Consider the following 27,018-nt stretch of genomic DNA (forward strand, 5'->3'; position numbering starts at 1 on the left):
TTTTTCCACACATCCATGTCGGATAAGATGCTTAAAATAATTCTAAACACTCTAGCTAAGATCTAATAAAAATAAATAGAAAATGACCAGAAGCATAATCTTGCCACATACCAATGTTTTACTTCTTTAGTTTACTTTGTTTATGGAATATTCATAAAATATATTAAAAAGATTTACCTGTTATCTGGAGACTATAAATACATAGCACTTGAGGACAAAAACCAAAAACAGTCTTGGCAGCTATTTCTGAGGAAATGCCACAGTAGTTTTTCTTTTTAATCATTATAAACACTGCTATTAAAAATTGTAAAAACATTGATCTACAACCAGTCGATGAACCCCCTCAGAATCCAAATCGACCACAGTCAACCAGAGATAGCACCAACCCTCAAGCAACCCATGCAAGCCCCCTTTCCCCCCGCAACAGCTCACCTTCCAGTGATCCTGACCTGATGTAATCTCCCCATTACAAGACCCATCAAAAGCTTCATTGATGACTCACACCCTCCAATGACCCTGACTTGAAGTGACTTCCCAATCACAAGATTCTGATGCCTCACACCGTCCATCACAAGACCCTCAGCTGACACACCCACACCTGAAGCCCTTGAACAGCACTGACACAGACATCCCTTAAATGATGCTGGTAACAGAACATTTGGAAACCAACCCACAAGCTCGGAGAACAAACCTTCACCCTCACTGTAAATTCCATTAAGGAACTTTGAATAATTTAGCTGTATTTTTAGTTATGCAATTCTAATAAAGTAATGTTTTTCCTCTTGGAAAAAAAAAGAACGGCATAAGAACTATTTTTCAGTTGCTTTGATCACACAGTACGAACATAGGATCTGACAATTTATGTAGAATACAGGCATCCAGATTTAAAATAGTAAAACTATTCTATACTTTTCTAGACTTTAATTCTGAAAAGATGAGTAGATTGATACTGCCTCATAAATTTTTAGAAGTATTACTGTATATATGTAACATATACTGTACTTAAGGATTTTTAGTGACTAAAACACACAATGTTTCTGTATCTAGCAAAGAAAACTACACAATTTTTCAACATGAGATCTTAGTAATATGAAAATCATAAGAACTGAAGACAAAAAGAAAATGCTGATAGCCTACAAGGAATGAATAACTCATACAAAATTGTTCTAATATCAAAATATAGCAATTTATTCAAGACACTGAACACGATCTCTTGATTTTCTTCTTGAACAAATGAATTACAACACACAGGGTGATTTGCTGAAAGAGAGTGAGTGTAATTTGTGTGTGTGTATCTGTGTAAGAGGGGATGGGTATAGAGAGAAAATGGGCAAAGGGGAGATGTTTGAATAGAATCTGTGAAATGCTGAAATGAGAACCAAGCCTGGCTTCAAGTCTGACACAGACAATAACCCTTCAGAAGCCAAAATTTAGACTATCAGTGAATGGCTGAAAATATAATTTGGAGAGGAAGGAAAGAAAGAGAAACAAGGGAAACAAAGCTCTAAAAATGAAAAAGTACATATCACTCAGGCCCAAAATTACATAGTTCGTTTTAAAATTTAAAAAAATGCAATTGCTTATATTAAGAAAAAAATCTTTGTGAAACTCTAGGAATATTAGGCATTTTGATTCTCCATACAGGAACCCTGTTTACCATATTAAAAATGTAGTATTCCATTAGTTCACATGTATCTCAATTAAGTCTAAATTCAAATAGAATGTCCAGAATTTTATTCCAGAATTGGTTATGGGGAGGATGTAATAATGTTCTATCATTTTGATATTATAATACATTTAGCAACCGTTCAAAGTTACAATGGCACTGAAAAAAGTAACTTACTTCCTTGCACTTACAGCTATCATAGCAACCCCACTTCAGCTGCTTGACAACTGGCATGTAGGATTGCACTGTCTCAGGGTCAACTGTCTTCTGACAAGCAAAGTCAATGGGGAAAGACAGATTCACTTAATGGCCATATAATTTACTTAACACGTGCAATGTTTCACTTAACAACTGTGGCAAATATATATTATTAGGCACAACTTACTTAACAACCTTCTTGCTTTGCAATGGAAATTCTAGTCCCAATTGTGATTGTAATTAAAGGACTATCTGTAGTTTGTTTATTATATTTATATGCCTCACTATCCAGTTATTGTTGATTTGAAGCCAAAATTAAAATATTGTCTTAAACAGCAATATTATTCATGTCTAGTTAGAAGTGAATTTCATTGAGTTTAATGGGGTGAAATACTATTTGAAAAATAAAAATAAAAATCATGAAATCTGTTCTATCTGTCAAATATCTCTAGCATAATTTGTAAATAAATAGTATTTCAATATAATATGAAATGTTAAGATTAATTCTTTCATAACTTCAAATAAAGTCAAAATTATATTTAAAAGCAGAATTACGGTACACCAATGTTAATATTTTTCCTTTAAAAAGTCATGATTTTTTTTTAAAAATCCGAACTATGTTTTGAAGTTTATAATTCTGAAAATATGTTTTAATATTCTCTCAAGTTATAACATCTGCTAATGAATTTATGCCATGGAATATTTTACCACTTGTATGATTAATTTAAAGAATCTTTTTTAAAATAACTATAGGCAAAACTGTTCTTTAGCAAACTGCCTTTCATGAAGATTAGAAAAGATACTACATCTTTAAATAGGGATTCATCTGAATTGTTCTTTAAAATGATGGAACACAATACACTCCACGTTAGATATTTTAAGTTTCTAAAATTGTATTTTAACATAAAAATACCAAGACTTTTATTTCTTATTCCAAAAATACACAGGGCTGTTTCTTTTTTAAAAAAGTAAACTTTCTTTTGTAAAAAGCTTTCCTGGAACCTAAAGCACTTAATACACAATTTATTGAAAGTGCTCTTCAGATTTCAATATCTGAAGCATGGAAACATTTCAAGAAGTAGCAGAATCAGAGGATAAAGAAAAGAGGAAAAGATGGGAGGGGGAGAGAAGAAAAGGAAAACAGAAGCAGTCACTAATGATGCACATCTGCTCTCTGCATTAACTAGGCACAAATGGAAAAGACAAAGCAAAAAGTTGGTGAAGAAAAGAAAGAGAAAGAAAGAAAGAAAGAAAGAAAGAAAGAAAGACATTCAGTTTGAACCTATGCCTGTTATTGTCAAGGCTGTAACATTCCAGCTGATAAGAAAAAAATCACTGAACAAATAACAGTAGTCTAGAAAATACAAAGTGTTGAGATTACAAATTTGAATGTATCATCAATACAAACTGGTTTTTGAATGTCCTTTGGGAGAGCAATTGTAGTGTCCAAACTAGACAGAAAAACAATGCAATACCATATAGAGATTTTTTCCCATTTGGTTTATCAAAGCATTTTGCTTCATAGATTTTGTTTTCCTTTTGTTATTGGTTTTGGCACAGCTTTTCTTCTTCTTTTTAGCAACTGTCATAATGAGATCTCAGTGATTTGACCCCAGCAAACAGCAGATTTAGCTTTTGATGGTCACCTTGTTGCTTGCCTCCAAAGGCTGTAGGTTCATAGTGGACAAATCCCGCCTCCCTAAACGATTCTGTTTTAAAACCTTGGTGAAGGTTGATGGACAAAACATTGCAAGCTTCTTTTGCCTGGGAGAAATGCATTATTTGTTTAGTTCTGCTTCTGTTTGTTTCCCCCAGTTTTTGCCATTCTAGAGATGTTAAAAGTACGTTTGAAGAGTGCTTCTACCTCCACATTGAATGCTGGTTCATTTGTAGTTTCTTCTAATATATTTACTTTCGCAGGTCTAGAACACACACCTGGAACACAGAAAAAGGGTATTATGCACCAAATAAACTCTTAATAAGTTGTGATATTTCAATTGTATATAATTCTATCAGAATAATGAACAAGAGCATACTTGCATTTTCATAAAATGTTCATAATCATTCAGTTTTAAATTCTAACTATTGCAAAGACTCAGATAAAAGAAAGGCTAGCTAAAGAGTAAGGATAGCCTAAAATCAAATCCTTACTCAAATTTTGCAGTGGTACAAAAGCATACAATGAAAACAAGAAATATCTTTATTTGAACTTGGCCATTATAGGTAGTTCTTGACTTATGATTGGTACCTTAACAACTGTTCAAAATTAAGATGGTATTGGAACAGTGCTTTATAGTCTGTAAAACACTTCCATTCATCACAAAATACTGTTTACCACAGATTGTCAAGCATCCCAGTCATGTGATTGCCATTTGCATTCTTCCCTGCCAGCTTCCCTAGAAAGTCAATGCTTTCCACTTGGATTTTAGCAGTGAGAATTTTCAGCACCAGAAGTGAGACTTATGCGCGGCCTACACTAGGCTTTCCAGGCCTTGCCCAGAGCCATACTTTACTGCTGCCTCCCCGCTCTGGCACTGAAAATCCTTCTTGCCAAAATCCAAGCATACTAAACCTCTATGCCTGGCATGTCAAACTGCCGGCCCACGGGCTGGATGCATCATGATGAAACTGCGCCCTCCCCATTGCCGGCATTGCAATACGTCACGCAACGTCACAAGTTTGACATGCCTGCTCTACACATTTGACTGCTTAGCAATGAGGGGAATTTGCTGGAATAAGTTTCCAAAGGAGCCTCATCTCCCAGCAAAGAAACAGTTTGGGGTGAGTTGCTTTTTCCAAAACTTAGCCACTGATGCTGCATGGTGCAAAGCCCCCCACATGCGTTCTAGCCTGGTCAGCAGGAAATGCATGGCAGAACAAGAGGGAGCCCAAGAGTAAAAGAGTGACAAAGTGTGCTCCCTCTCCTGTCCTTTTCTCTCCTTCTTCCTCACTCTCACTTTCTGTTGCTGTTGACAAATACCCCCAGAAAAGAAAAAAAAATATCTGGCCCAAAGAACCAATTTTCCCCTCCCTACCCAGCCAGCCACTCCTGAGAGCAAAGTTTAATACAAACTTTCCCCAAAGCCTACACAGCCAGGATTTAAACCTCAGACCTTTCTCCCCTGTCTTTTCAAGGCAAAGAATTCTTGGCTATCTATTAATGTTGGGGACACCTGTTCCACATTTAACGATTCTATTTAGGCTGAGATTTTTGGTTTCTTGTTTCCTTATCTTAGAACTATATTTTACTCCCAACTTATCTGAATAAATTGGTCTGGATTATGCCTTTTAGCAGAGATCACTAATGCATCATAGAAAGAAACACTTGCAGTGTTGAAATGCACTGATTTATGGATAACTAAAAAAACACCCAAAACTGAAGAAACCATACCGATCCATCTGAAGCACTGGCTCCCACTTTGTTTCCTCTAGCATTCCAGCAGACTTCAAATATTCCACCAGTGCCTCTGTAGCTATGTACTAGAGTCCCACTCTATGAATAAATAGAACACCTTCATTCAGGGGACACACATATACCATTTTGTTTATAATTTCAATACTGATATCATAACACATACATTTCTGTAAATAATGCTTGCATTAGTTTTGCCTATAGATTATGAAGCAATAACTCGATCATTTCCATTGGCACATCCATGTTCCAAATGGATAACTATATCTTTATGCCATTAATCTTTTGAAGAAGGTTGGACTGTTTTTTTCTTTTGTGTAAAGACAGATGCAAAAAAAAAAAATGAGTTAAGCAGTTCTGCTTTTTCCCTGTTGCTCGTCACCTTGTTACCATTTTCTCCCATTAATGGACCAATCATTTCCTTGGCTTTTTTCTAGTTTTTTTACATGCTAAAAGCAACTTTTTTTGTGTTATTTTTTTTACTTTTGTTGCAAGCCTTAGCTCAATTTGAGTCTTAGCTTTCCTGACTTCATCTTTGCAGGCTTGGGCTATTTGCTGTTATTGTGCCATAATTATGTGCCCCTCTTTCCACTTTTTATACTTGTTCTTTTTGTCTTTCCATTTATCAGAGTTCTTTGTGCAGCTGGTTTCCTTTGAGAGCTTTTATTTTTCTTCTTCATTGGAATTGTGCTAGACTGGGCTTTTATAATCTCACTTTTCAAAATTCCCCAAGCTTCTTGGGTTGCTTTCCCCTTGAGGATTCTCATCCATAGAATCTTCCAAAGTTCTCTCTATGTTAATTGAAATCAGCTGTCTTAAAATTCAAAACTATAGTCTGACTTTGTTCTAATGCTTGTGTTTGCATAATATTGAGTTACAATATTGCATGATCACTCATCCCCAAGGTTCTTATAGCTTCAACACCTTCTATCATTTCATCTCTGTTAATGAGAATTAAGTCCATTATGGCTGACCCCCTAGTTCCCTTCTCTATTTTTGGGGAGACAAAGTTTTCTGCTAAGTTTGTCAGGAAACTGTTTGATCTTTCACTTGGTGCAGTTTGTCTCCCTGTTGATGTTGGGGTAGTTTAAGTCCCCCATTACAGTTGTGATGTACTTCCTTACATACCTTAGATGACTGACTAGCAAAAAGTTCATCTATTTTTTCTATTTGGTTGGGTGACATATAGTATACACCTATGGCAGTGTCATTTTTCATCATTATCTTGATAACACAGATATTTGTTAACTATTAACTTACTATACAAGGTACTTGGCCTTTAACTAAGGGTACATATTGGGTGAATAACAAGGAGTCTACATAAAACTGAAAACTAAATTAAAAAAAACTAAGAATGAAACTATTCTTAAAATGTAATTTTCTCTCTAATTTATATGACCCTATTCCAAGAGATCCAAACTACAACTGATAAAAGTTTCAGCCAGTATAAAAATGTTGAGGCTTGCCAAGAATTTAGCAACATTGGGAGAGTCGCATCTATAACAGAACACATTGGTATTTTTTTTTGTAGGGCCTTACACTGTCCTGCACCATTTTTTAATTAATAATTTGGATGAGTACATGGAAAAAAGAACCGTACGTGCTTAAATGATTCGTAAGACGTGAATTGAACCTTGTGTCTGTGTGCAAGACCAAACCACTAATTAAAGTAACATATATTTTTTCAGGAATTTCCAAAAACCTAAAAAATGCTGCTGCTCAAGGGATCTAGTCACCAAAGTTAACTTTTAAAGCAACAGCATCTTTTTTTTTAATTTAAAAAGTTTTAAAGTACATTTTTTTAAAAAAGCATAAACCCCATCCCCCCCTACACGTAACCCATACCCTAACCCACCCAATACCCCTACCACCCCCACACGCAAACCCCCCCACTTCCCAAAGCTGAATACAGGGTATTATTTTCACAATCTTAATCTAAAATATACTAACAAACTATAATTACACTTTAAATCCAATCACGCTTTAACTCTCTTTAAACATCACAATATATCTCCATTACAAATATTCTTCACATATTCCAAATTCTACCTTTTCTACCTAATTGAAAACTTTCAAAATCCATTCTTCTATAATAAACAAATCAGCCTTCTTCCAATATAACAGTATCAAAAATTCTACTATAGTTATTAAATTTAATTTCTATAACAATACAATCTATAATAGTACCCTACAAAAATAGTTATACAAAGAAAAAAGGAAAAAAAAGAGAAAAGAAAAACCTTTTCTTTTTCTTAAAAATCTTACATATTCCACTAAATTACTTTAACTTTTAAAATTGTAATCTTGTACAATTCAATCATACATAATAATACATTGCATCATCACAACCACATCTCCAACATTTAGACTAGCAATTTAAATACATACATACTAATTTTTAAGATCTACTGTAAATACCATCCCCAAATATCCACCATTATTAATTCTTGAATATCCTACTATCTTTAACAAATTCCATTACTAAATCTTGTTTCTATCAATGTCCTCCTTACATACACTTGACTTTAATCTCTGTTATTATTATTGTTATTCCTTGAATCTAGATGCAGCCCGTGTCATTCTTTGAATCTTAAGATCTTTAAATAAAACCAAGGATTGCACAGCTTCCGAAACTATTCCTTGTAACAGTCGCTCCTTTTTCCTTTCCTTTTTTAACTTCTGAGGATGACGGTAAGCTTGCTTTCAATACATTAGAATAAAAATCACGTTCCTTCGCTACTGTATTAAGGCAATATCTTTCTCCAGAATGATTCACCACAATCCCCACTGGTATCTCCCACCTGGACCGAAGCTGTTGTTTCTTTAATTCATCTGCCAGAAGGAAAAAAATCTTTCCTTTTTCTCAAAATTTTTGGAGGAATCTCTTTCAGAATCAAAACCTCCTGATTAGCCACTCTAAGTCTTTTATTATAAGAGATTTGAATGATCTCATTTCTAATCTTTCTCTTTGTAAAATACACAACCACATCCCTTGGCAGTTTCCTTTGTTTAGCAATCCAAGAATTAACACAAAATACTTTATCTATCTTCCCAAGAAAATCTGCAGGTTGAAACCCCAAAATAGGCGCCACAGCATCTACCAACGTCTCTTCCAGATTCTCCTGCGGGTTCTCTTTCAAACCTCTGATCCTCAAGGTGAATTCCATATCTCTATATTGCATTATCATCATTTCATCTTCAAGTTTTTCCATTTTATTCTCCACTTCACCTATTTTAGCTTCCAGCATCAGATTATTTTGTTTCACTTCTTCCACACGTTCATCCAGGTTCTCAATACAGCCTGAGAACACTTGAAGTGCCATCAAAGTATCCTCCCTTATTTCCTTGCATTCCTTTTCAATAAATTCTGTCACCTTCTCAAATATTTTTTCAGACTGGATTTTTAAGGCATCGTTTAAAGCATATTGTAAATCTTTTAAAGTCAATACAGATGCAGCAGCTTCGGGGGGTAACTTCAAAGACTGCATTCCAGACTGCTGAACAAGCAATGCCTCCGCACTTTTAAAAACGTCTATGTGGTTTGGGAGCCATTTTTGCAACTAATGACTTTCAGTACACACTTTCACTTTCTAGTCCATTTATTACTTTGTAGTTAAACTGTAAAATAACCAAATCTTGAAAATAACTTTTTAGCACCTCCAAATTATAGCAAGCTCTTTTAAAGTTTGATAGTCCATTTTACATATTCCCACTCAGTTCAAGCAGTCACTTTACTTTGAAGAAAAACACTTTCACTTCTTGATAGAAAAAAAAGTCCGTCAGGCGCCATCTTCCCCTTCTTTAAAACAATCGTTAGAGTAGGAAGAGAGTTTGAGTTTCAGAGTTAAAGCTTTGTACTTGCTATTTATACTGCTCCTGCATCAGCTCTGCTGCTACCATAACTCAAGATGACAATCAGATCCGGCAGGAGTGGATTCAGTGTCTTGTTCTGCCTAAGCAGAAGAGTCCTTCGTTCTGGAGCATTCCCAGGCTTCGGGGGGGGCTCTCACCCTTCATGCCCCAGAACAAATGTTCTGGGCCACTAGGGGAGCTCTACCCCTACCTGGAAGCTCCCCCTCCCCTCTTTGCCCGAGGAGAGGGGTTTTTGAGCGGCGGAACAGCTGATCGTCAGCTATTCCGCTGCTTCAACAGGATCGAAGGGCCGGCAGTCGAATCCAACTGTCCTCGCCGCTGAAGAGCCACCCGGAAGTTTCAGAACACATTGGTATTTTGAGTAATTTTTCTGGACTGATACAATTTCTTAATTAAGTTCACTTATTTTGAGTGTAGACTGCTATTCCTAGGAAGGAATGCAGCCAACCTCATTACCATCGAAGTTGCCTTTGAGAATTTGACTGATAATCAACATAAGAACAGTCCTTTTGACAGATAAAAAAGGCAACAATATTAAATTAGGTTAGTTTTTGGACTAAATTCAAAACATGAAGTCTACCACAGCGAAAGACATACACACTAAAGATGAACGTTTAAGGGTTTCCATTAAACTTCCTTTAAATTTATTTTCAAACTATCAGTATTGTTACTTGTTTCTGTACTATAAACATAACATTCTGTTGCTATTTTACATCATATAGTATATATTATACAGTCTGAATCTAATGGAAGTTGGATTTTAAAGCAGGGGTCCCCAATCCCCAGTCCGTGGATTAGTACCGGGCCGCGGCATACCAGCAACCAGCAACCAAGCAAAGCCCCATCTGCGAGATGCAGGCAGCACACAAAACCACGCCCCCTCCGGTGTGTGGAAAAAACTCTCTCCATAGAACTGGTCCCTGGTGCCCAAAAAGTTGGGGACCTCTGGTCTAAAGTACCTGGAAAGTACTAAGTTATCTACTTCTAATTAAGCTATTGAAAGAACACTGTTTATAACCTCTTTCAATTAATGAAAACATAAAGCTGAAGGAAAGGACTTAATAATTTTTAAAGGGTATGATTCAAACAAATTTTAAAACTTTATTGCTGAAAATCATTTTGGAATAGGAATCCTGGTCATACATTTTACTATTCAACATAAGTAAGATCTATCTACAGTGTACTATATACACACCTTCTCCTACAGGTAGACACAAAACTACTAGTGACAGGAATATCCTTTTGTGGCAGGATATTCCTGCAATTTAAAGAGCACATTTAAACCTATATCTTAGTGGTGTGATATAAAATTACCATACCTGGGTATTCCATATATGAACACATTTGTCGAAGGATCCACTTGCTAAATATTTTCCATCAGGACTAAAAGCTACACTGTAGACAGGTTCTTGATGTTTTGTTAATGTGTGAGTGCAGATACCTCTTTCTACATCCCACAACCGAACAGTAGAATCAAATGAAGCACTGAAGTAAAGAGATAAAAACATTTTTTTTCATTGAGGATAGATATTGCTCATGTAAGTTGTTAAAAAGATTAGTATCAATATTAAAATAACCTATTGATCTTATACAATATTCTCTGCCTTCCTATGCAGATACGTGCTTGGGCTTATCTCCCCATTCCATTGCTGATATAGAGATTTCCCAATGTAACAAGTTCCTTGAATGACTATATCAGGGTCACAGCCCCATATTAGCTCAGTAGTCATACGTAACCATAAATAGCAGGGAATGGGACAACTTGCCACAGCCAACTTGCTATGGGACAACTCTCTGTGGTAGAATTTAACTATTTAATTATTTAAAATAAATAAAAAATTGCCACAGCCAACTCACCACAGACAATTTGCTGCAGGACAACTGGCCACAGCCAACTTGCCATGGGACAACTCTCTGCAGAACAATTTAACAATTCTATTTAATTATTTAAAATAAATAAAAAATATTTTTATTTCTGTTGACCACATTTCATTATGTCCCTCCTTTTGCATCCTTTCAACAATGATTCTATTCCACCATTTCTTTGTTATTAGTGTAACCTTTGTCCAGCAATGACCTGTCCTGTGGTGAGTTGGTCATGGCAAGTTGTCCCATGGCAAGTTGGCCATGGCGAGTTGGCCAAGGCAAATTGCCATTGATCCTAAATAGCATGTAGGTGGACCATGAAACTTAATACAGATAAATAAGTAGGGTTGGAGAAAAAGGAATGAAGTAGCACACTGTAGGAATTACATAGGCTACTAGAGGAAGAAACCCTTTATTCTGAGCTCAGCACAAAAATACAGTTTTCTGTTCCTCCTCTGCCATTGCTGACAATGCAAGGAACATTTTTCAAGACATGCTTTTCCTTCTAATATTTTATGAAGAATACCAATAACTTTGTAAATATGTAAACACCTAGTTAAATATAACTGAGAGTACAGAATGCTAAGGAGCTGTGAAGAGAAGCTGTGTTTCAAGTGTTTTGGTATGAAAATGGAAGACATTGCATTGTTTTGCTTTTACCTTGCCAACATAATATTGCAGTTTGGGTTGCTGGTACCTGGTCCTGTTGGACTCCATTTGATAGTATAAATCTCTTTGTTATGTGCTTGAAGGTCATGTACACAAGTGTCTTGTTTCATACTCCAAATCTATATAAAGAATCAATTGAATGGAGATAAATAAAATCTATATTTAGAAATATTTTCTCCGTCTATGATGCAGATCACTATGAAAAAAAGCATACAAAAGACTGGTAATTTCTATTTTCAGATGGCTTTAAAGACATTGCAAATCCTTTGAAAACTTTACAAATAATATTTTATAAACTTCAATTTAAGTTGAAAATACTACCGTATTCTAGGACCTCAGATTACCTTTAACGTCATATCATCTGAGCAGGATGCTAGAAGCATACCAGAAGGATCCCATTTAATTGCATTGACCTCATTCTGAAATAAAGGCTTTAGTTTAAAATTAGTGTGCATAAACAGTGTTGTACTTTTTACAAACAAGCAAGCTACTTAAGCTGAATTTATTGGCACATCAAGTAAAAATACTCCATTATTTAAACATGTAACTTTTCAGAAGTTTCTCAAACAGGGCAATAGACTGAATGTTATTGAATCATTTTGCAAGCGAAAGTTTTCCATTGGTAGATAACAATTAAGTTGTTATAAGCAGATAAACAATACAGGTAGTCCTCAAGGTACAAACCTAATGGATCCTGGCCATTAGGCTTGTAAGTCAAAAAAACTTGTGAAATGAATCAGACTCAATTTTACAAATTTTTAAAATTAAATTCATTAATTAAATCAAAGGAGTTGTTAAATGAACAAAGATCTGACTTACTATTTCCTCCAATAGCTGCCCTGGTAACTGAACTGGGAGGGTTTCCCACCAGCTGCGGATCAGCTGTTTCTGGTGAGCTGGCTCAAGAACTAAATTGCCTCCAAGCAGGGCTTGCAGTCATTAGTTATTTTTTTTTAAAAAAACACAACTGCTGCTAGCCAACTCAAGCGTCTTCAGCTGCCTCAGGGTAGGGAGGGGGGGGGGTGGAGCCGGTGCTTTAAAAAAAACACCAGTTGCCAGCTTAAGAGTCTCCAGCCAAGCACCCAGAGGGAGATGGAGGAGAGATTTGTAGAATTCTCGGCTTGCAATAGTAACAGAGATGGAAGGGACCTTGAGGTCATCTAGTAGTCTAACCCAGTGCTCTTACAAGAGAGTACAGTATTTCTGATAAATGCCTATCCAGTCTCTTCTTAAAAGCTTCCAGTGATGGGGCACCCACAACTTCTGGAGGCAATTTAAATTTAAAACCTACAAACTACAGTAATATATGCTAATCTCAAAAATAAAAACACAATAGTTTGCAAAGTACAGCACTTAAAAAGCAGAGCAGCTCCCAAAAAGTTCCTGTTTGTTTGTAAGCACTATAGAGTAACAAAAATTATTTTAAAATACTTACAGAAGTAATTCTAGCACTTCAGCCCAGGCAGTAGCAGATTGCAGCAAAAGCAAAAACTGGTGCTGACTCTGCTCTTGTTTGACCATGTGACCAGGGATAAACAAAAAACAAAAAACGTTTCGGCTTCTCATAGCACCGAATGGCCCAGGCAAGTCAGAGTTAAAATGGTAGCCCTTTGCAGCAGAGACTGAGTCCAAGTCACATGGCTACAAAGGCTTCTTTTTGGTCGCAATTTTGAATTTCTAATGTAAGTACCCTTTCTGAATTAATTTGTTTTTGTGAAAACTCGCTAAATAATGTTTGTACCTGGGGGATTCCCTGTACATTTCTTGTTTTGCAACTTTTTACTTCTGTTAAACATTATAAGTCTAAATTTAGAGAGAATTCAATATGTTGCTTAGTTATTATCATTTTGTCCAAGACATCCCTTTAAAATGTCAAGATTTTATGCATTCCCACTGCAAATGGAAGCAAGTAATAATCACTCCAGAGTTCATAATTTTCTGTGAGATGTTAATATAGAAGTTAAATGTCAAAGAATTAACATCTTAAGCATTATTATTACCACATTATCATTTCATGGATATTTTGTCTGTTTTATAAATAAATAGCCATCAGGGATGCATGGAAAATTAAAAATTGGAATTAGAAGTTGCCTCATGTAAGAATGCATTTCTATTTTTCTAAAGCAAAGCTATAAAAACAAATAAACATTAATTCCACTATATTCTTATTAATGTCAATGAATTTACTGCCAAGAATACACAAGATTAAATTTAAGACTAAAATCCCTAATATGTTATCTAATTTTGAAGTAGAAAGAAAGCAAAATCAGCTGTGGTAATAATGGAACTTTCCTTCTTGGCTTCCTCTTAGTAGACATTACCACTTTGCCAGCTAATTTGTGAATGAGGAAACTCCCATCCCAAGGCAATATGCTTACTATTTTGCATGAACACATAAATATATTCTCAAAATTCAATATATGCCTTCCAGCTAAATGAATTAGAAAGCTATTGATGTTAGAATATAGTATTCTTGAAATATTGATAAAGTCTATTTTAACTGCAATGTGTTAAGATTATTGCTTAATTTTACCGTGTGGCCTTGAAAAGTTTTGACTGGACGATCGCAGCCTAGTCTGCATACATGTATGCACATATCAGTGCTGCAAGATGCAAAGGTAGTATTGTTTTGCCAGTCTACGTCCAGGGCTGGGGCTGTGAAAGGAGGACAGAAAGGGACCATTAGAAAATTCAGCCAGGAAGCAAATTACCTTTGCAACTGTTAATTTAACTTAATTGCACGTAGCATCCTAACACTATACTATTATTCTGATAGTATGACCAACATTATTCTGATAATATGACCAACATTATTCTGTTAATATGACCACTATTTACAATAGAATAAAACTCTTATGTACCAGGCTTTGATGCCACAGCATGCAGCAGGTCTAGTTTCCACTCTAATGACATCGCCATACAAATAACATACATTAAAGTGTTCTATGACAGTTTTGCTGAAAACCAGCATTTACTTCTGGTTTTCAGCAAAACTGCTAGTGAATCATTGGTTCATTTAACAACTGCAGTGTTCACTTAATGACTGTGATGTTCATTGACAACTATTGCAAAAAAAATGTAAAATTGGGTCAGTCTGCTGGGTGACCCAATTTATGTCCATCATAGTCATAGTTAAGGACTACCTGTAGAAAAAAAACTCCAAACAAGCCTAAAAATATTCCCAAAGCATACTTTCTGAAACCCATAATTTATCAAAATAAATTAGATAATAATGTAGTTTTTACATATATGCCAGAATAAAGCTTTTGGGAAACCAGAGGACAGACTTTCAGAACACTATCAGTCTGAATGAAAACATGTGGCTCAGACTCTATACAAGATAATACAAGATGAAATCTTGACATAAAATGGACTCTGCATTTTAAATTTCTGGGACACCAAGTATTCATGGCAATTCATATTGTTTGAATAATGTAAGATGAAAATGGAATAATTTATGCAATTTACATGATATTGTCTGATACCATTTATGTAAATTTATGTTATTGGTATAATAAGTGACTGGGTTAAATCACTACAAAGATACTATCTCCTATGTAAAAGATAATTGAGAATAACAAATATTTCTCAGTGATTTGGTCTATCAATATACTTTATTTTATGGCAAAATTTTATTCTCAAAGTTGTCTGACAAAATTTATCTCACTTCTGCCTTCTTTTCAGACTAATGCAATCAAGCACACTAGGACAGACATGTCAAACACAAGGCCCGTGGGCCACAAACGGCCCGCCACATGATTGAATCCGGCCTTCACAACTCTCCCAGAAATTACAAAGGTCCGGCCCCCACCACCTTGGCACCAGCCCAGCTGAGCACTTGCTCAGTAGGAGGCAAGTGCACGTGGGCTGGTGGAGCCCAGCACCATTTGCAGCTCATTAGTCTCCTGCCAACCAGATGCGGAGGAGGTAGGTAGGAGGGAGTGAGGTAGGAGGGGGGGAGAGCAACACCCAGCCGGTGAGGGGGAGAGGTGCCCAGGCAGGAAGGCAGACTTGAGGCGGCCAGAGAAAGAGCTGTAGATGGCTCCTCTGCTGGGCTGGCTGGAAAAGCTGGAGCGGATCTCCCATTTGGTCTGTGCAGGGAAAGCGGGACCAATTGGAAGAGAAGCTGCAGCTGGAGGCAGAGTGTGATTTTTTACAGGCTGGGGTCTGGGTGTCTTTCCTTCTAAAGTTGAAGGGCAGCTGCAGTCTATCCCAACTTGAAAGGCAGGCGGAGAGCAGCTGCTTAGCTCTAAGGACGCCTTGGACTCAGGAACTGGGCTGGCTGGAAAACCTGGAGCGGATCTCCCATTTGGTCTGTGCAGGGAAAGCGGGACCAATTGGAGGAGAAGCTGCAGCCGGAGGCATAGTCTGTGATTTTTTACAGGCTGGGGTCTGGGCGGTATAGTAGAGCTGAGCACTAAAAACTGTTTTTGCCACCCTGCCTGCCTCTCAGGGACACTGCTGCCAACTTTCTTTCAGCAGGAGTCATACTGGGGCATCCCCAGATGCTCCTTTGTGCCCCAACTGTTCCAGAGTAGGTGCCACCCTTGGCTCTGTGAACACCACAGCCCTGGGCTTTGGTGGCTTGGGAATGTCTCCAGATTTGTGTGGAGGAGAAAACGTGCTGTCAATTTCAAAGTCTCCTTGTGCCCTTCAGTGCAAGCGGGCCTGGGGCTGCGGAGAGTTGGGAGCGGGTGAGGCAGAATGCTGGGCAGCCCTTTGGGGCCACAACAGTGAGGCAGCAGCCACCCTCCTGCAATTTTGGGCAGTGCCCAGACTGGCTCCATCCCTCTGTCCTGGAATTGCTCCGCCCCCCCCCCCCGCATGTTCCCAGCCTGGATCACATGCCGCTGACCTCCTTTTCCACAGGCCATCCCTGCCAGTGCCCCCGTGAGCCCCATCCCCTTGCCCCCTGGGTCCCCAAACCACGTTATGCTCAGTCTGATTCTTGGTGGAAAATATGTTGAAATCAATGGAGGGATGCTTTGGGTCTCCCCCAAAGGACAGACTGACAGACCTTGAGAGAACTAACCAGCATTGCTTGCAAAAGCTAAATTTTGGATGGATATTTCAGGGATTTTGAACTCTATTTCTGGGCTTCATGGACATAGAGTTGTTGGGGAAAAAATGGAGCAAGTGGTTTTACTCCTTTTTGCCCCACTCTTAGACATAATACACTTCTGAACTAATATGATACAATAGTCCTACATGCAACTGGCCCTTTGAAGGCAACCATGATGCTGATGTGGTGAAAATTTCCAGGAAGCAGTTTCCTCCAACTTCTTCTGCCTTGAAAGATCTCTGGAGAGGAGCAGAAGGTAGCAGGGAAGCTGCATGAGGGAAGGCTGCTCCAACAAGCCAGCATCCTTACCATGCATGAGTAGAAATGGGGATTCCCTTTCAAGAAGGGCCAGGACTCGGAAGTGCTGGGAAGTGCTGCTCCCTGCCTCCTCTTGCTCTCCAGAGATCTGTCAAGGCAGAAGAAGGAACACACACACACACACACACACACACACACACACACACACACACACACAAAGACAGCTCTCTCTCTCTCTCTCCAAGCTTGGAGACTAGGAGGCTAAATCTGAGCTAACAAACTACCAATCATGCCTGGGCTTGGGAAGAAGGCCCTTTCCATCCTCTGCACATGCTTGGCTGCAGATGTTTGGGGAGGTGAAGAGCTTGTGGGGCAATGAGATGTCCCCACATCAAATTAGCTGGTGCAACTTGTTCTCTCCTGACCCAGGCATTTCGAGTAAGTTGTGCTGAGTGAGCAGCATTGAACTGGCCATGCCCACCCAGCCACGCCCACTTGGTCACGCCCACCTGGCCACGCCACCCCACCCCCCGAGGGCAACCATAATGCTGATGTGGCCCTCAATGAAATTGAGTTTGACACCCCTGCACTAGGATGTAATAGCCTAAATCTGTTTAATACAGTAGTCACTTGTGACACATAATTATGACAGTAAATGTTTTTTGCCATTTGTTAAATATAGCAAGCATAAAAAACAGTTGAACTTTAATTACCTGAGTGGAAAGGAAACTGTTGTTTAGCTTCACCTGTATGAGCATCCCAAATTATTGTTGTCTAGGTAGAGATGGAAGACCAAATGGAAGAAAAAAGACAGATATCAATCAGCATTATCAGTTTTAAAGTCAAAACAATCCACAATTCTTATAACACAAAATAGATAATATGGGGTCTTCAACAGATAAAAAATGTGGCCATCTATAAATTGGACAAGAGTTGATCATTGTTAGACAATAGTTGACTACTGTATTGTGCATATAGAAAAATGAAGATTATAATGGCGCCACCATCTGGTATATGCAGAAATAGCTGTTTCAAGAATGGAAATAAAAGATAAAAAAGATAACTAGATAATTGATACTTGCAAATTATAGAATTCAACACTTACTTTATCAACACCTGCACTTAAAATGTAATTTCCCTTTTTGTTCCACTTTAGAGCAAAGATGGGCCCTTTATGTTGCCCTAAGGTGCTTGCAAGATTTCCTGTGATGAATTAAAAATAAAGTAAATGCTTAAAATAATCTGAACACTAAAACAAATTTAGGATCACAAAAAAAAAATCTAATGATCTGGAAAAAAAAATTCTGCAGTCTTACCATCTTCTGTCCATATTCTTGCAAAGCCATCATATGATCCAGTAGCCAAGAGTGTTCCATCACTCTGTAAAATGTGCAGAAAAGAGAGGATTTTTCTAGATGAGACCCAAATCAGTTATGATTCAATACTTCAGCTCTGATTTTTAGTATGAAAAAGTATATTCTTTTATGACAAAGAATAAATATCAATACCATCTTATATCAAAAATTAATGGCTAGTTTGACAACTAGAAACAATCCTGCTAATGCAGTATAGTGTTATCAGAATTGGATAAGGAGCCTTGGTGGCACAGTGGTTAGAATGCAGTATTGCAAGGAAATTGCCCTCAATCCTGACAAGGCTCAAGGTTGATCCATCCTTCCATCCTTCCGAGGTCGGTAAAAATGAGGACCCAGATTGTTGGGGGCAATATGCTGACATTGCAAACCACCCATAGTGAAAAGCACTATGGAGTGGATATAAGTCTAAATGCTATGCTATTGCTAGTGTTATCAGAATAATTTAGCTGACTTCTGGTTTCATTGCTGCAGCAAAGCGGGCGCAGGGAAACGGCTCTGATTCCCGCGCCCGATTTCTTCCTTCTGGGGGTCCAAAAAGGACCAGAAGTCACCCCATAGAGGTGACGGACCAAGATAATTGCGGGAAGGCGGTAGCCTACCTGTTTGATCGAAGGAACCCTCGGGACCAGCAGGAGAAAGACTGGTTGCATTTATGCAGCCAGTCGGAAGCTGCTGACCACCGGAGGCAAAAGAGATTCTAAACAAGCGTGAGCAACACATTGGACCTGGGTGAGACTATTTTCTTTCTTCTAGGATCATAAAATCTGTTCTGGAAAAAATCATCTGAAAGTAACAAAATCCCCAGAACTAAAGGAAGGGGGAGTTACTCCTTCCTCCAGAATAAAAGCGGTGGTTTATGTTTTCATGGGAGAAAACAGAGAAATCTACAATATCATTGTGGATATAATAGAAACAGAAAAAAGAAAAGTTTAGGGAGCTTTAAGATTTTTAAACTCTTTTATATTTCTATTGGGGAGTATCGGAGCTAAACTATTTTTAAAGCTACTGGAAAATTACAAAATGGGCATCTAGTGACATCTAGTGGCAAGAGAAAAGAACTACACTCAACCTGTCATAAATCTTATCTATATTTTGTCTGGACTGTTAGAACTTGGCCTGATGCCCAGACATAGTTTTCAGTCTAAACCCTTTGATGTCCCTAACCTTCACAGTCCTGTGGATTATAGCTGAAAAAAGAGAAGACTTTTTTTGGACTTTTTCCCTACAGGATAGATTATATACAAACTGCTAAGTTTGTAAGCCGCCCTGAGTCTTCGGAGAAGGGCGGGATATAAATGGAATTAAAAATAAAAATAAAAATAAAAAAAAAATAACTAAAAAATATAAACTACTTCAAAGCCAGCTGGCTTTTTTCGGATTATAAGTACTGTTTGAGCTGTGATTTCACAAGCTATTTAAAGACAGTGTGATCGGTAAGGAATTGCTGCAACCAAGACATTTTGGATTAAAACATTGGCAGGTAGGACCTTGGGATAAATTCTATGCTTTCCTTTGTTTTTGTTTTTCTGTTTTTTCTTTTTTCCTTTTTATCTCTCCTATTTGTTTGGGGAGACTAGTGGATTACAAATTTTTAACGTTTGATTGGAGAACTACAGGTGAAACTCAAAAAATTAGAATATCGTGCAAAAGTTCATTTATTTCAGTAATGCAACTTAAAAGGGGAAACTAATATATGAGATAGACTCATTACATGCAAAGCAAGATAGTTCAAGCCGTGATTTGTCATAATTGTGATGATTATGGCGTACAGCTCATGAAAACCCCAAATCCACAATCTCAGAAAATTAGAATATTACATGCAATCAATAAAACAAGGAGTGTACATAGAACAATATCGGACCTCTGAAAAGTATAAGCATGCATATGTACTCAGTACTTGGTTTGGGCCCCTTTTGCAGCAATTACTGCCTCAATGCGGCGTGGCATGGAAGCTATCAGCCTATGGCACTGCTGAGGTGTTATGGAAGACCAGGATGCTTCAATAGCGGCCTTCAGCTCTTCTGCATTGTTCGGTCTCATGTCTCTCATCTTTCTCTTGGCAATGCCCCATAGATCCTCTATGGGGTTCAGGTCAGGCGAGTTTGCTGGCCAATCAAGCACAGTAATCCCGCGGTCATTGAACCAGGTTTTGGTGCTTTTGGCAGTGTCGGCAGGTGCCAAGTCCTGCTGGAAAATGAAGTCAGCATCCCCATAAAGCTCGTCTGCGGAAGGAAGCATGAAGTGCTGCAAAATCTCCTGGTAGACGGCTGCGTTGACCCTGGACTTAATGAAGCACAGTGGACCAACACCAGCAGATGACATGGCTCCCCAAATCAACACAGACTGTGGAAACTTCACACTGGACCTCAAGCATCTTGCAGCGTGTGCCTCTCCATTCTTCCTCCAGACCCTGGGTCCTCAGTTTCCAAATGAGATGCAAAAGTTGCTCTCATCAGAAAAGAGGACTTTGGACCACTGAGCAGCAGACCAGGTCTGTGTTTCTTTAGCCCAGGTAAGACGCTTCTGACGTTGTTTGTTGTTCAGGAGCAGCTTGACAAGAGGAATACGACATTTGAAGCCCATGTCCAGGATCCGTCTGTATGTGGTGGCTCTTGATGCACTGACTCCAGCCTCAGTCCACTCCTTGTGAAAGTCCCCAACACTTTTGAATGGCCTTTTCCTGACAATCCTCTCCAGGCTGTGGTCATCCCTCCTGCTTGTGCACCTTTTTCTTCCACACTTTTCCCTTCCACATAACCTTCTATTAATGTGCTTTGATACAGCACTTTGGGAACATCCAACTTCTTTTGCAATTGCATTTTGAGGCTTTCCCTCCTTATGGAGGGTGTCAGTGATGGTTTTCTGCACAACTGTCAGGTCAGCAGTCTTCCCCATGATTGTGATTCCTACTGAACCAGACTGAGAGACCATTTAAAGGCTCAGGAACCCTTTGCAGGTGTTATGGCTTAAATAGCTGATTAGAGTGGGACACTTTGAGCCTAGAATATTGCACCTTTTCACAATATTCTAATTTTCTGAGATTGTGGATTTGGGGTTTTCATGAGCCGTACACCATAATCATCAGAATTATGACAAGTCACGGCTTGAACTATCTTGCTTTGCATGTAATGAGTCTATCTCATATATTAGTTTCCCCTTTTAAGTTGCATTACTGAAATAAATGAACTTTTGCACGATATTCTAATTTTTCGAGTTTCACCTGTATTTATAGACAATGGAAAGTGAAATATTGGAGATACTCCTTGGAGAAGGCCTATGGACTATCAACTTGAATAGTAGGTTTTAGTGGATTATAAACTTTGAGGGACAATTTTGGACTCTGAACAATCGTTCCCATAAGTGAGTCCTACCTACAGAAGTGGACTATAAACTTTTTAAAAATTTGCTCTTACCTCTCTGTTGAGAGAGCCTATTGACTTCGAGACTACAGATAAGAACTATAAGAGTTACCTAAGATAATTTTAAAAGATATATTGTTTTGAATATAATGCTAATGGCTTGGTTTAAGGCAGGCATTGGGAAAAAGTATTAGAGTTTGATAAAAGATTTGGGGAGTAGAAATAAAATTGAGTGTTCTGAATTTAACTAAAACTGGTAAGAAAGCGCCTTCAGCCTCATCCTCTGCGTCTGCAAGTCCGGTGTATGAAAAATCAGTTGAAGTAATGCTTCAAGAAGAAAAAGCTAATAACTTCCAGAAGGAGATGCAAGCGACTTTACAAGCAATTCAAGAGGCAATTTCCTCTCACAAGGAAGACACAAGGAAAAACCATGAGGAGATGAAAGGTAACCTTGATAAAATGAATAAAAAAATTAACAACATAGATTCTCAATTAGAAAACTTTAAACAGATGGTCACAAAAATTCAAAAAGTAAAAGACAAGTCAGTAGAGACCAACGAAAAGTTGGAAGAATTGAAAGATGAGAACCAGAAGCTTATGCAGATTAAAAGAGAATTGGAAGATTCAATGGCAGTCATGGAAATGGAAAAGGCATCTTATTTTCTATGATTCCAAAACATAATAAGAGGATAAGGAAAAGGATCTCGCAGATCTGTTAATGGAGCTATTGACTGAAGCACTGGAAATTGGGAAACAGGAAATGGAAGGAGAGTTAGACCAAATATGTCGAGTCAACTCAAGCTACGTGAGAAGAAATAGTCCCTAGAGAAGCACATGTTAGATTCATTAAAAGATCCATAAGGGATGAGATTTTGAGAAGAGAGAGAGATGACCCTCTGCAATACAAAGAAAAAGAAATCGTAGTCCTGAAGCAGATTCCTAGGAGAATAAGAGATGCATGAAGAGAATATCAATTCTTAACTAGAAAATTAATAGAAAAAGGAGTGAATTCTACATGGCTGATTTCAGAGGGAATCCTAATTAACTGGGATGGGAAAAGATACAGAATGGACACGCCACCTAAGGCATTGGAGTTTCAGGACAACAAGAAAGCTTTTATGGAAGGAGATAGTTTGGAATTTCATCCAGAGAGAGAAACAAAGACAGGAAGAAACTGTAACAGAAGGAGCAGCCAAGCCAAGGGAGGAAGAAGAAAGTGAAAATACAAATACAGAAGAAGTGGTAAGAGCAAGAGAACAGAGACAGATAAGAACAACTAGAAGATTAAGACCTAAAGATAATTGAAGGAGACGGAGAAGGAAAATGGGATTCTTTCAATGAATATAAACAGATTGAACTTCCCTACAAAAAGGAATTTTTTTACATGATTACAAAGATTAAAAATGGACATAATCAAGAAACACATATTAAGTGACAACACTACAAATTGTTGGAACAACCAAAAATTGGGAAACTTCACATTAGCACAACAAAAGAAAAGAGGAACAGCGTTATATATCAAAGAAATGATGAATCCCAAACAAATTTTGCAGACGAAGAGGGAAGAATATTAATGGTGGAAATAATGATAAACCATAAACAGATACTGATGGTAGCAATATATGCACCTAACAACAAACAAGAAGAATTCTACCAAAAATTACATTAAAAAGTAGTGGAACTGGAATATCAAAGCATTTGTTTAATGGGAGACTTTAATGCAATAGTAGACAGAACACTGGACTATAAAAGTAGTAAAGTAGGGAAGAAAGGAAAGAATATATTACCTAAAACTTTTTTTAAAATGGCAGAAGAAATCTGTATTCAGGACATATAGAGAGAAAAGAATCCAAAAAAACCACAATATACATTCTATTCAAACAGACACAAATCATGGTCCAGAACTGATATGATATGGATATCTCTTGAACTAAGCCCGACTATACAAGACATTGAGATAGAACCCAATATATGGGCAGATCACAACCCAATAAAGATGACTTGGAAAGGAACCAAGAAAAAACTAAGATGGTCCCTGAACAAATCTTCATTGAAAGAGAAAGAATTTATACAAATAGCAACAAAGGCAATGGATTTTTTTTTCAAAATAAATAGAAGAGACATCGCTTCAAAATGTGTGGGACACAGCTAAAGCATACTTCAGAGGGTTGGCTATAACCTATATGGCAAAAATGAATAAAGAACAAAAAGCAACCACAGCTAAAGTTAAAGGAAGAATTTATGAAATTAGAATCAGAACTACAAATAGATCCACAAAATAAAACATTTAAAAAACAAATGGAAATAATAAAACATAAAATAAATCTAGCAGAGGCTGAAAAAATGCACAACAAATTAAAAGGGCCAAACAGAATTTTTTTGAAAATGCTAATAAACCGGGAAGGTGGCTCGCATATAAATTGAAAAAAGAGAGAAAAAATTGATAAACAAACTGCAAGACCCAAAAGGAGATTTACAGTTTCAAAATGATATGATTAAAAAATAGACTTTTATGAGACACTTTACGATACAGAGGAAACCTCTCAAGAAAACATAAAGCAATATATAAAAAAAGCAGATCTATCAATAATCCCAGAGAATATACAAAATATTTTAAATGGAAAAAATATCAATGATGGAGGTGACAGAGGGCATAAAAAGGCAAAAAAAATGTTAAGACTCCAGGTCCAGATGGGTTACCTGCAGAGCTTTATAAATGTCTACAAGACACACTGTCCAATAATGAAAGAACTGTGTAATGAAGTACATTTAGAGACTAAAATACAAAAAAACATGTACTGAAGCTAACATCACTTTAATACATAAAGAAGATTCAGAACCTAACACAAATCAAGAATTACAGTCCAATATCTTCATTTAAATGTGGACTATAAAATTTTTGCCTCAATAATAGCAGAAACATTAAAGAAACCTTTGACTGAATTTATACATACAGACCAAAATGGATTCCTACCCATAAAAAAATAACAAATAAGAATGATTCTAGACATTTTTGAATATTATGTAATCTATCCAGGGAAGCAGATGGCTTTAATATTTCTAGGTGCACAGAAGGCTTTTGACAATGTAAATTGGCAACTCATGATTCAACAATTAGATAGAGGAAATGGATTTTGGAGAAAATTTCATAAATATAATTAAAAATTTATTATAGACAAACAGGTAAAGTAATAGTAAATGGAGATTTTACAGAAAACCTCAATATCAAAAAAGGCACAAGACAAGGGTGTCCATTATCCCCATTGTTATTTATATTAACACTGAAGGTATTAAACAGAAACATTAGGCAAGATACGGAAATGAAAGGATTGGAAATAAAAGATGAAAAATACAAATTACAAGCATTTCCAGATGATATGGTCTTTAAACTAGAACAGGGCTTTTCAACCTTTTCACCCATTGTACCACTTTTAGGATAAGGCACTCTCCGAGTACCACCAGTCACCCAGCAAGGTGTCAAAAACATGACCAAAAAAAAAGAGGAAAAAATGATAAAGTACAGGTAGTCCCCGAATTACAACAATTCGCTTAGTGACTGTTCAAAGTTACGACAGCACTGAAAAAAGTGACATGACCATTTTTCACACTTATGACCATTGCAGCATCCCCAGGGACATGTGATTTACATTCAGATGCTTGGCAACCGATTCATATTTATGATGGTCACATTGTTCCAGGGTCATGTGATCGCCTTTTGCAACCTTCTGACAAGCAAAGTTAGTGGGGAAATCAGATTCACTTAATCACCATGTTACTAATTTAATCTCTCTTTCCCCCTGTCTCTCTCTTTCTCTCCCTCCCTCCCTTTTTTCTCTCCTCTCCCTCCCTCTCCCCCTTTTTCTCCATTTCTCTCTCCCTCTTTTCCCCCTCTCTCTATTTCTCTCCCTTTCTTTCTCTTCTCTCTCCCTCCCTTTCTCTCTCCCTCTTTCTCTTCTCTCTTTCTCTCCCTCCCTCTCCCATTGTCCCTTCCTTCTTTCCTTCCTTCCCTCCCTTTGTCCTTTCCTCCTTCCCTCCCATTGTCCCTTCCTTTCTTCCTTCCTTCCTAATCCATTTTTATCAAGAAACCCGATGCCCACTTTTTATGAAGCACCGGAGGAAAGTTAGGGAAGATCTATCAATGATACTCGAAGGTTGCCAGCTCATTTAATAAGCTTTATTCCAGCAACAGAAACACTTCACATTCATTCACAGTCGATACATGCACGCCAATAATGCTGCTGTGGACCGCGGGGCAGGAAGGTGCCCTTCACACGGGAGGGATGGAAGACAAGCCAAAGTGCCCTTCTCCCCGCTGCCTTCTGCAGATGCGGCCGGAGTCCTGGGTGGGGGGAGATCCGGGGCTGAGGTGCACTCGGGGAAGTGCATGGCACCAACTCACAACCAGCTGCTCTTGGGGGACAGAGGCACAAAACCGGCCAGACAGGGCTTGGAGTGGTTGAACATCCCGGACCACAGCTGCACTTCCACCTTTCCCAGGGCGGTCCCCACAGACAGAGTGCAGTGCAGGGAAGACACGCCAAAGCTCGTCCCGGAGCCTCCCGCTGCTGGAAACCTGCAGCGGTGGCATAATGGGGCTTGCAAAAAGCGGGGTGGGCAGCAGCAGCTGCTCACGGCGCTGACGAAGGGCAAGTAGGGCAAGGCTGCTATCAAGCCCCAGGTTCGACAATCAACCGGGTGTGGGGGGAATCCGCGCAGCAACCCGGCTACCTGGCCTGCCAGCCGCTCATTGCTCTGCCGATCAGCTGGGAGGCTGAGACTCCAGATTTGAGCTGCCGACCAGAGGAGAGCACTGCTGATCAGCTGGGAGGCTGGGACTCAGGATCTGACACCGTCAGCCAGCTGGAAGTTCTGGCAGGTGGCCCCAATGCCACCGAACAGCCGGGAGCATCCGCAACCTCTTGGGGCCGCCAGTCAGCTGGGAGCACCAGTGCTTTTGAGCAGGAGTGGCTGTCAAGCCCTAGGCTCCCAGCTGACTGGCATCCCTGAGAGAAGGTTGCCGATGCTCCCGGCTGTTCAGCAGCATCGGGGCTGCCCGCTGGGACTTCCAGCTAGCCAGTGGCATTGGATCCGGAGTCCCAGCCTCTCAGCTGATCAGCAGTGCTCTCCTCTGGTCGACGGCTGAAATCCAGAGTCTCAGCCTCCCAGCTGATCAGCGGAGCAACAAGCAGCTGGCAGGCCAGGTAGCCGGATTGCTGTGTGGATCTCCCCCCCTCGGTTGATTGTCAAGCCCGGGGCTTGACAGCCGCTCCTTCTCAAAA

The 27,018-nt window shown here is 38.5% G+C and overlaps 1 protein-coding gene across 5 annotated transcripts in view; it reads right to left on the bottom strand.

The window, feature by feature from the left end:
* Window positions 1-1,167: 1,167 nt before the first annotated feature.
* Window positions 1,168-27,018, bottom strand: part of TBL1X (transducin beta like 1 X-linked) — a 298,339-nt gene continuing 272,488 nt past the window's right edge. For all 5 annotated transcript variants that reach the window (XM_081327457.1, XM_081327458.1, XM_081327455.1 and 2 more), the window contains 9 exons: window positions 18,321-18,384; window positions 18,110-18,207; window positions 17,718-17,778; window positions 14,218-14,339; window positions 12,029-12,103; window positions 11,676-11,803; window positions 10,469-10,634; window positions 5,256-5,357; window positions 1,168-3,799 (listed from right to left, as the gene is read on the bottom strand). In XM_081327457.1, the coding sequence (XP_081183583.1) occupies window positions 3,773-3,799; window positions 5,256-5,357; window positions 10,469-10,634; window positions 11,676-11,803; window positions 12,029-12,103; window positions 14,218-14,339; window positions 17,718-17,778; window positions 18,110-18,207; window positions 18,321-18,384 (843 nt within the window). In that variant the 3' untranslated portion in view covers window positions 1,168-3,772. The remainder of the gene's footprint in view (window positions 3,800-5,255; window positions 5,358-10,468; window positions 10,635-11,675; window positions 11,804-12,028; window positions 12,104-14,217; window positions 14,340-17,717; window positions 17,779-18,109; window positions 18,208-18,320; window positions 18,385-27,018) is intronic.

This window comes from Vipera berus (genome assembly GCF_964194415.1).
Source record: "Vipera berus genome assembly, chromosome: 4".
NCBI lineage: Eukaryota > Metazoa > Chordata > Lepidosauria > Squamata > Viperidae > Vipera > Vipera berus.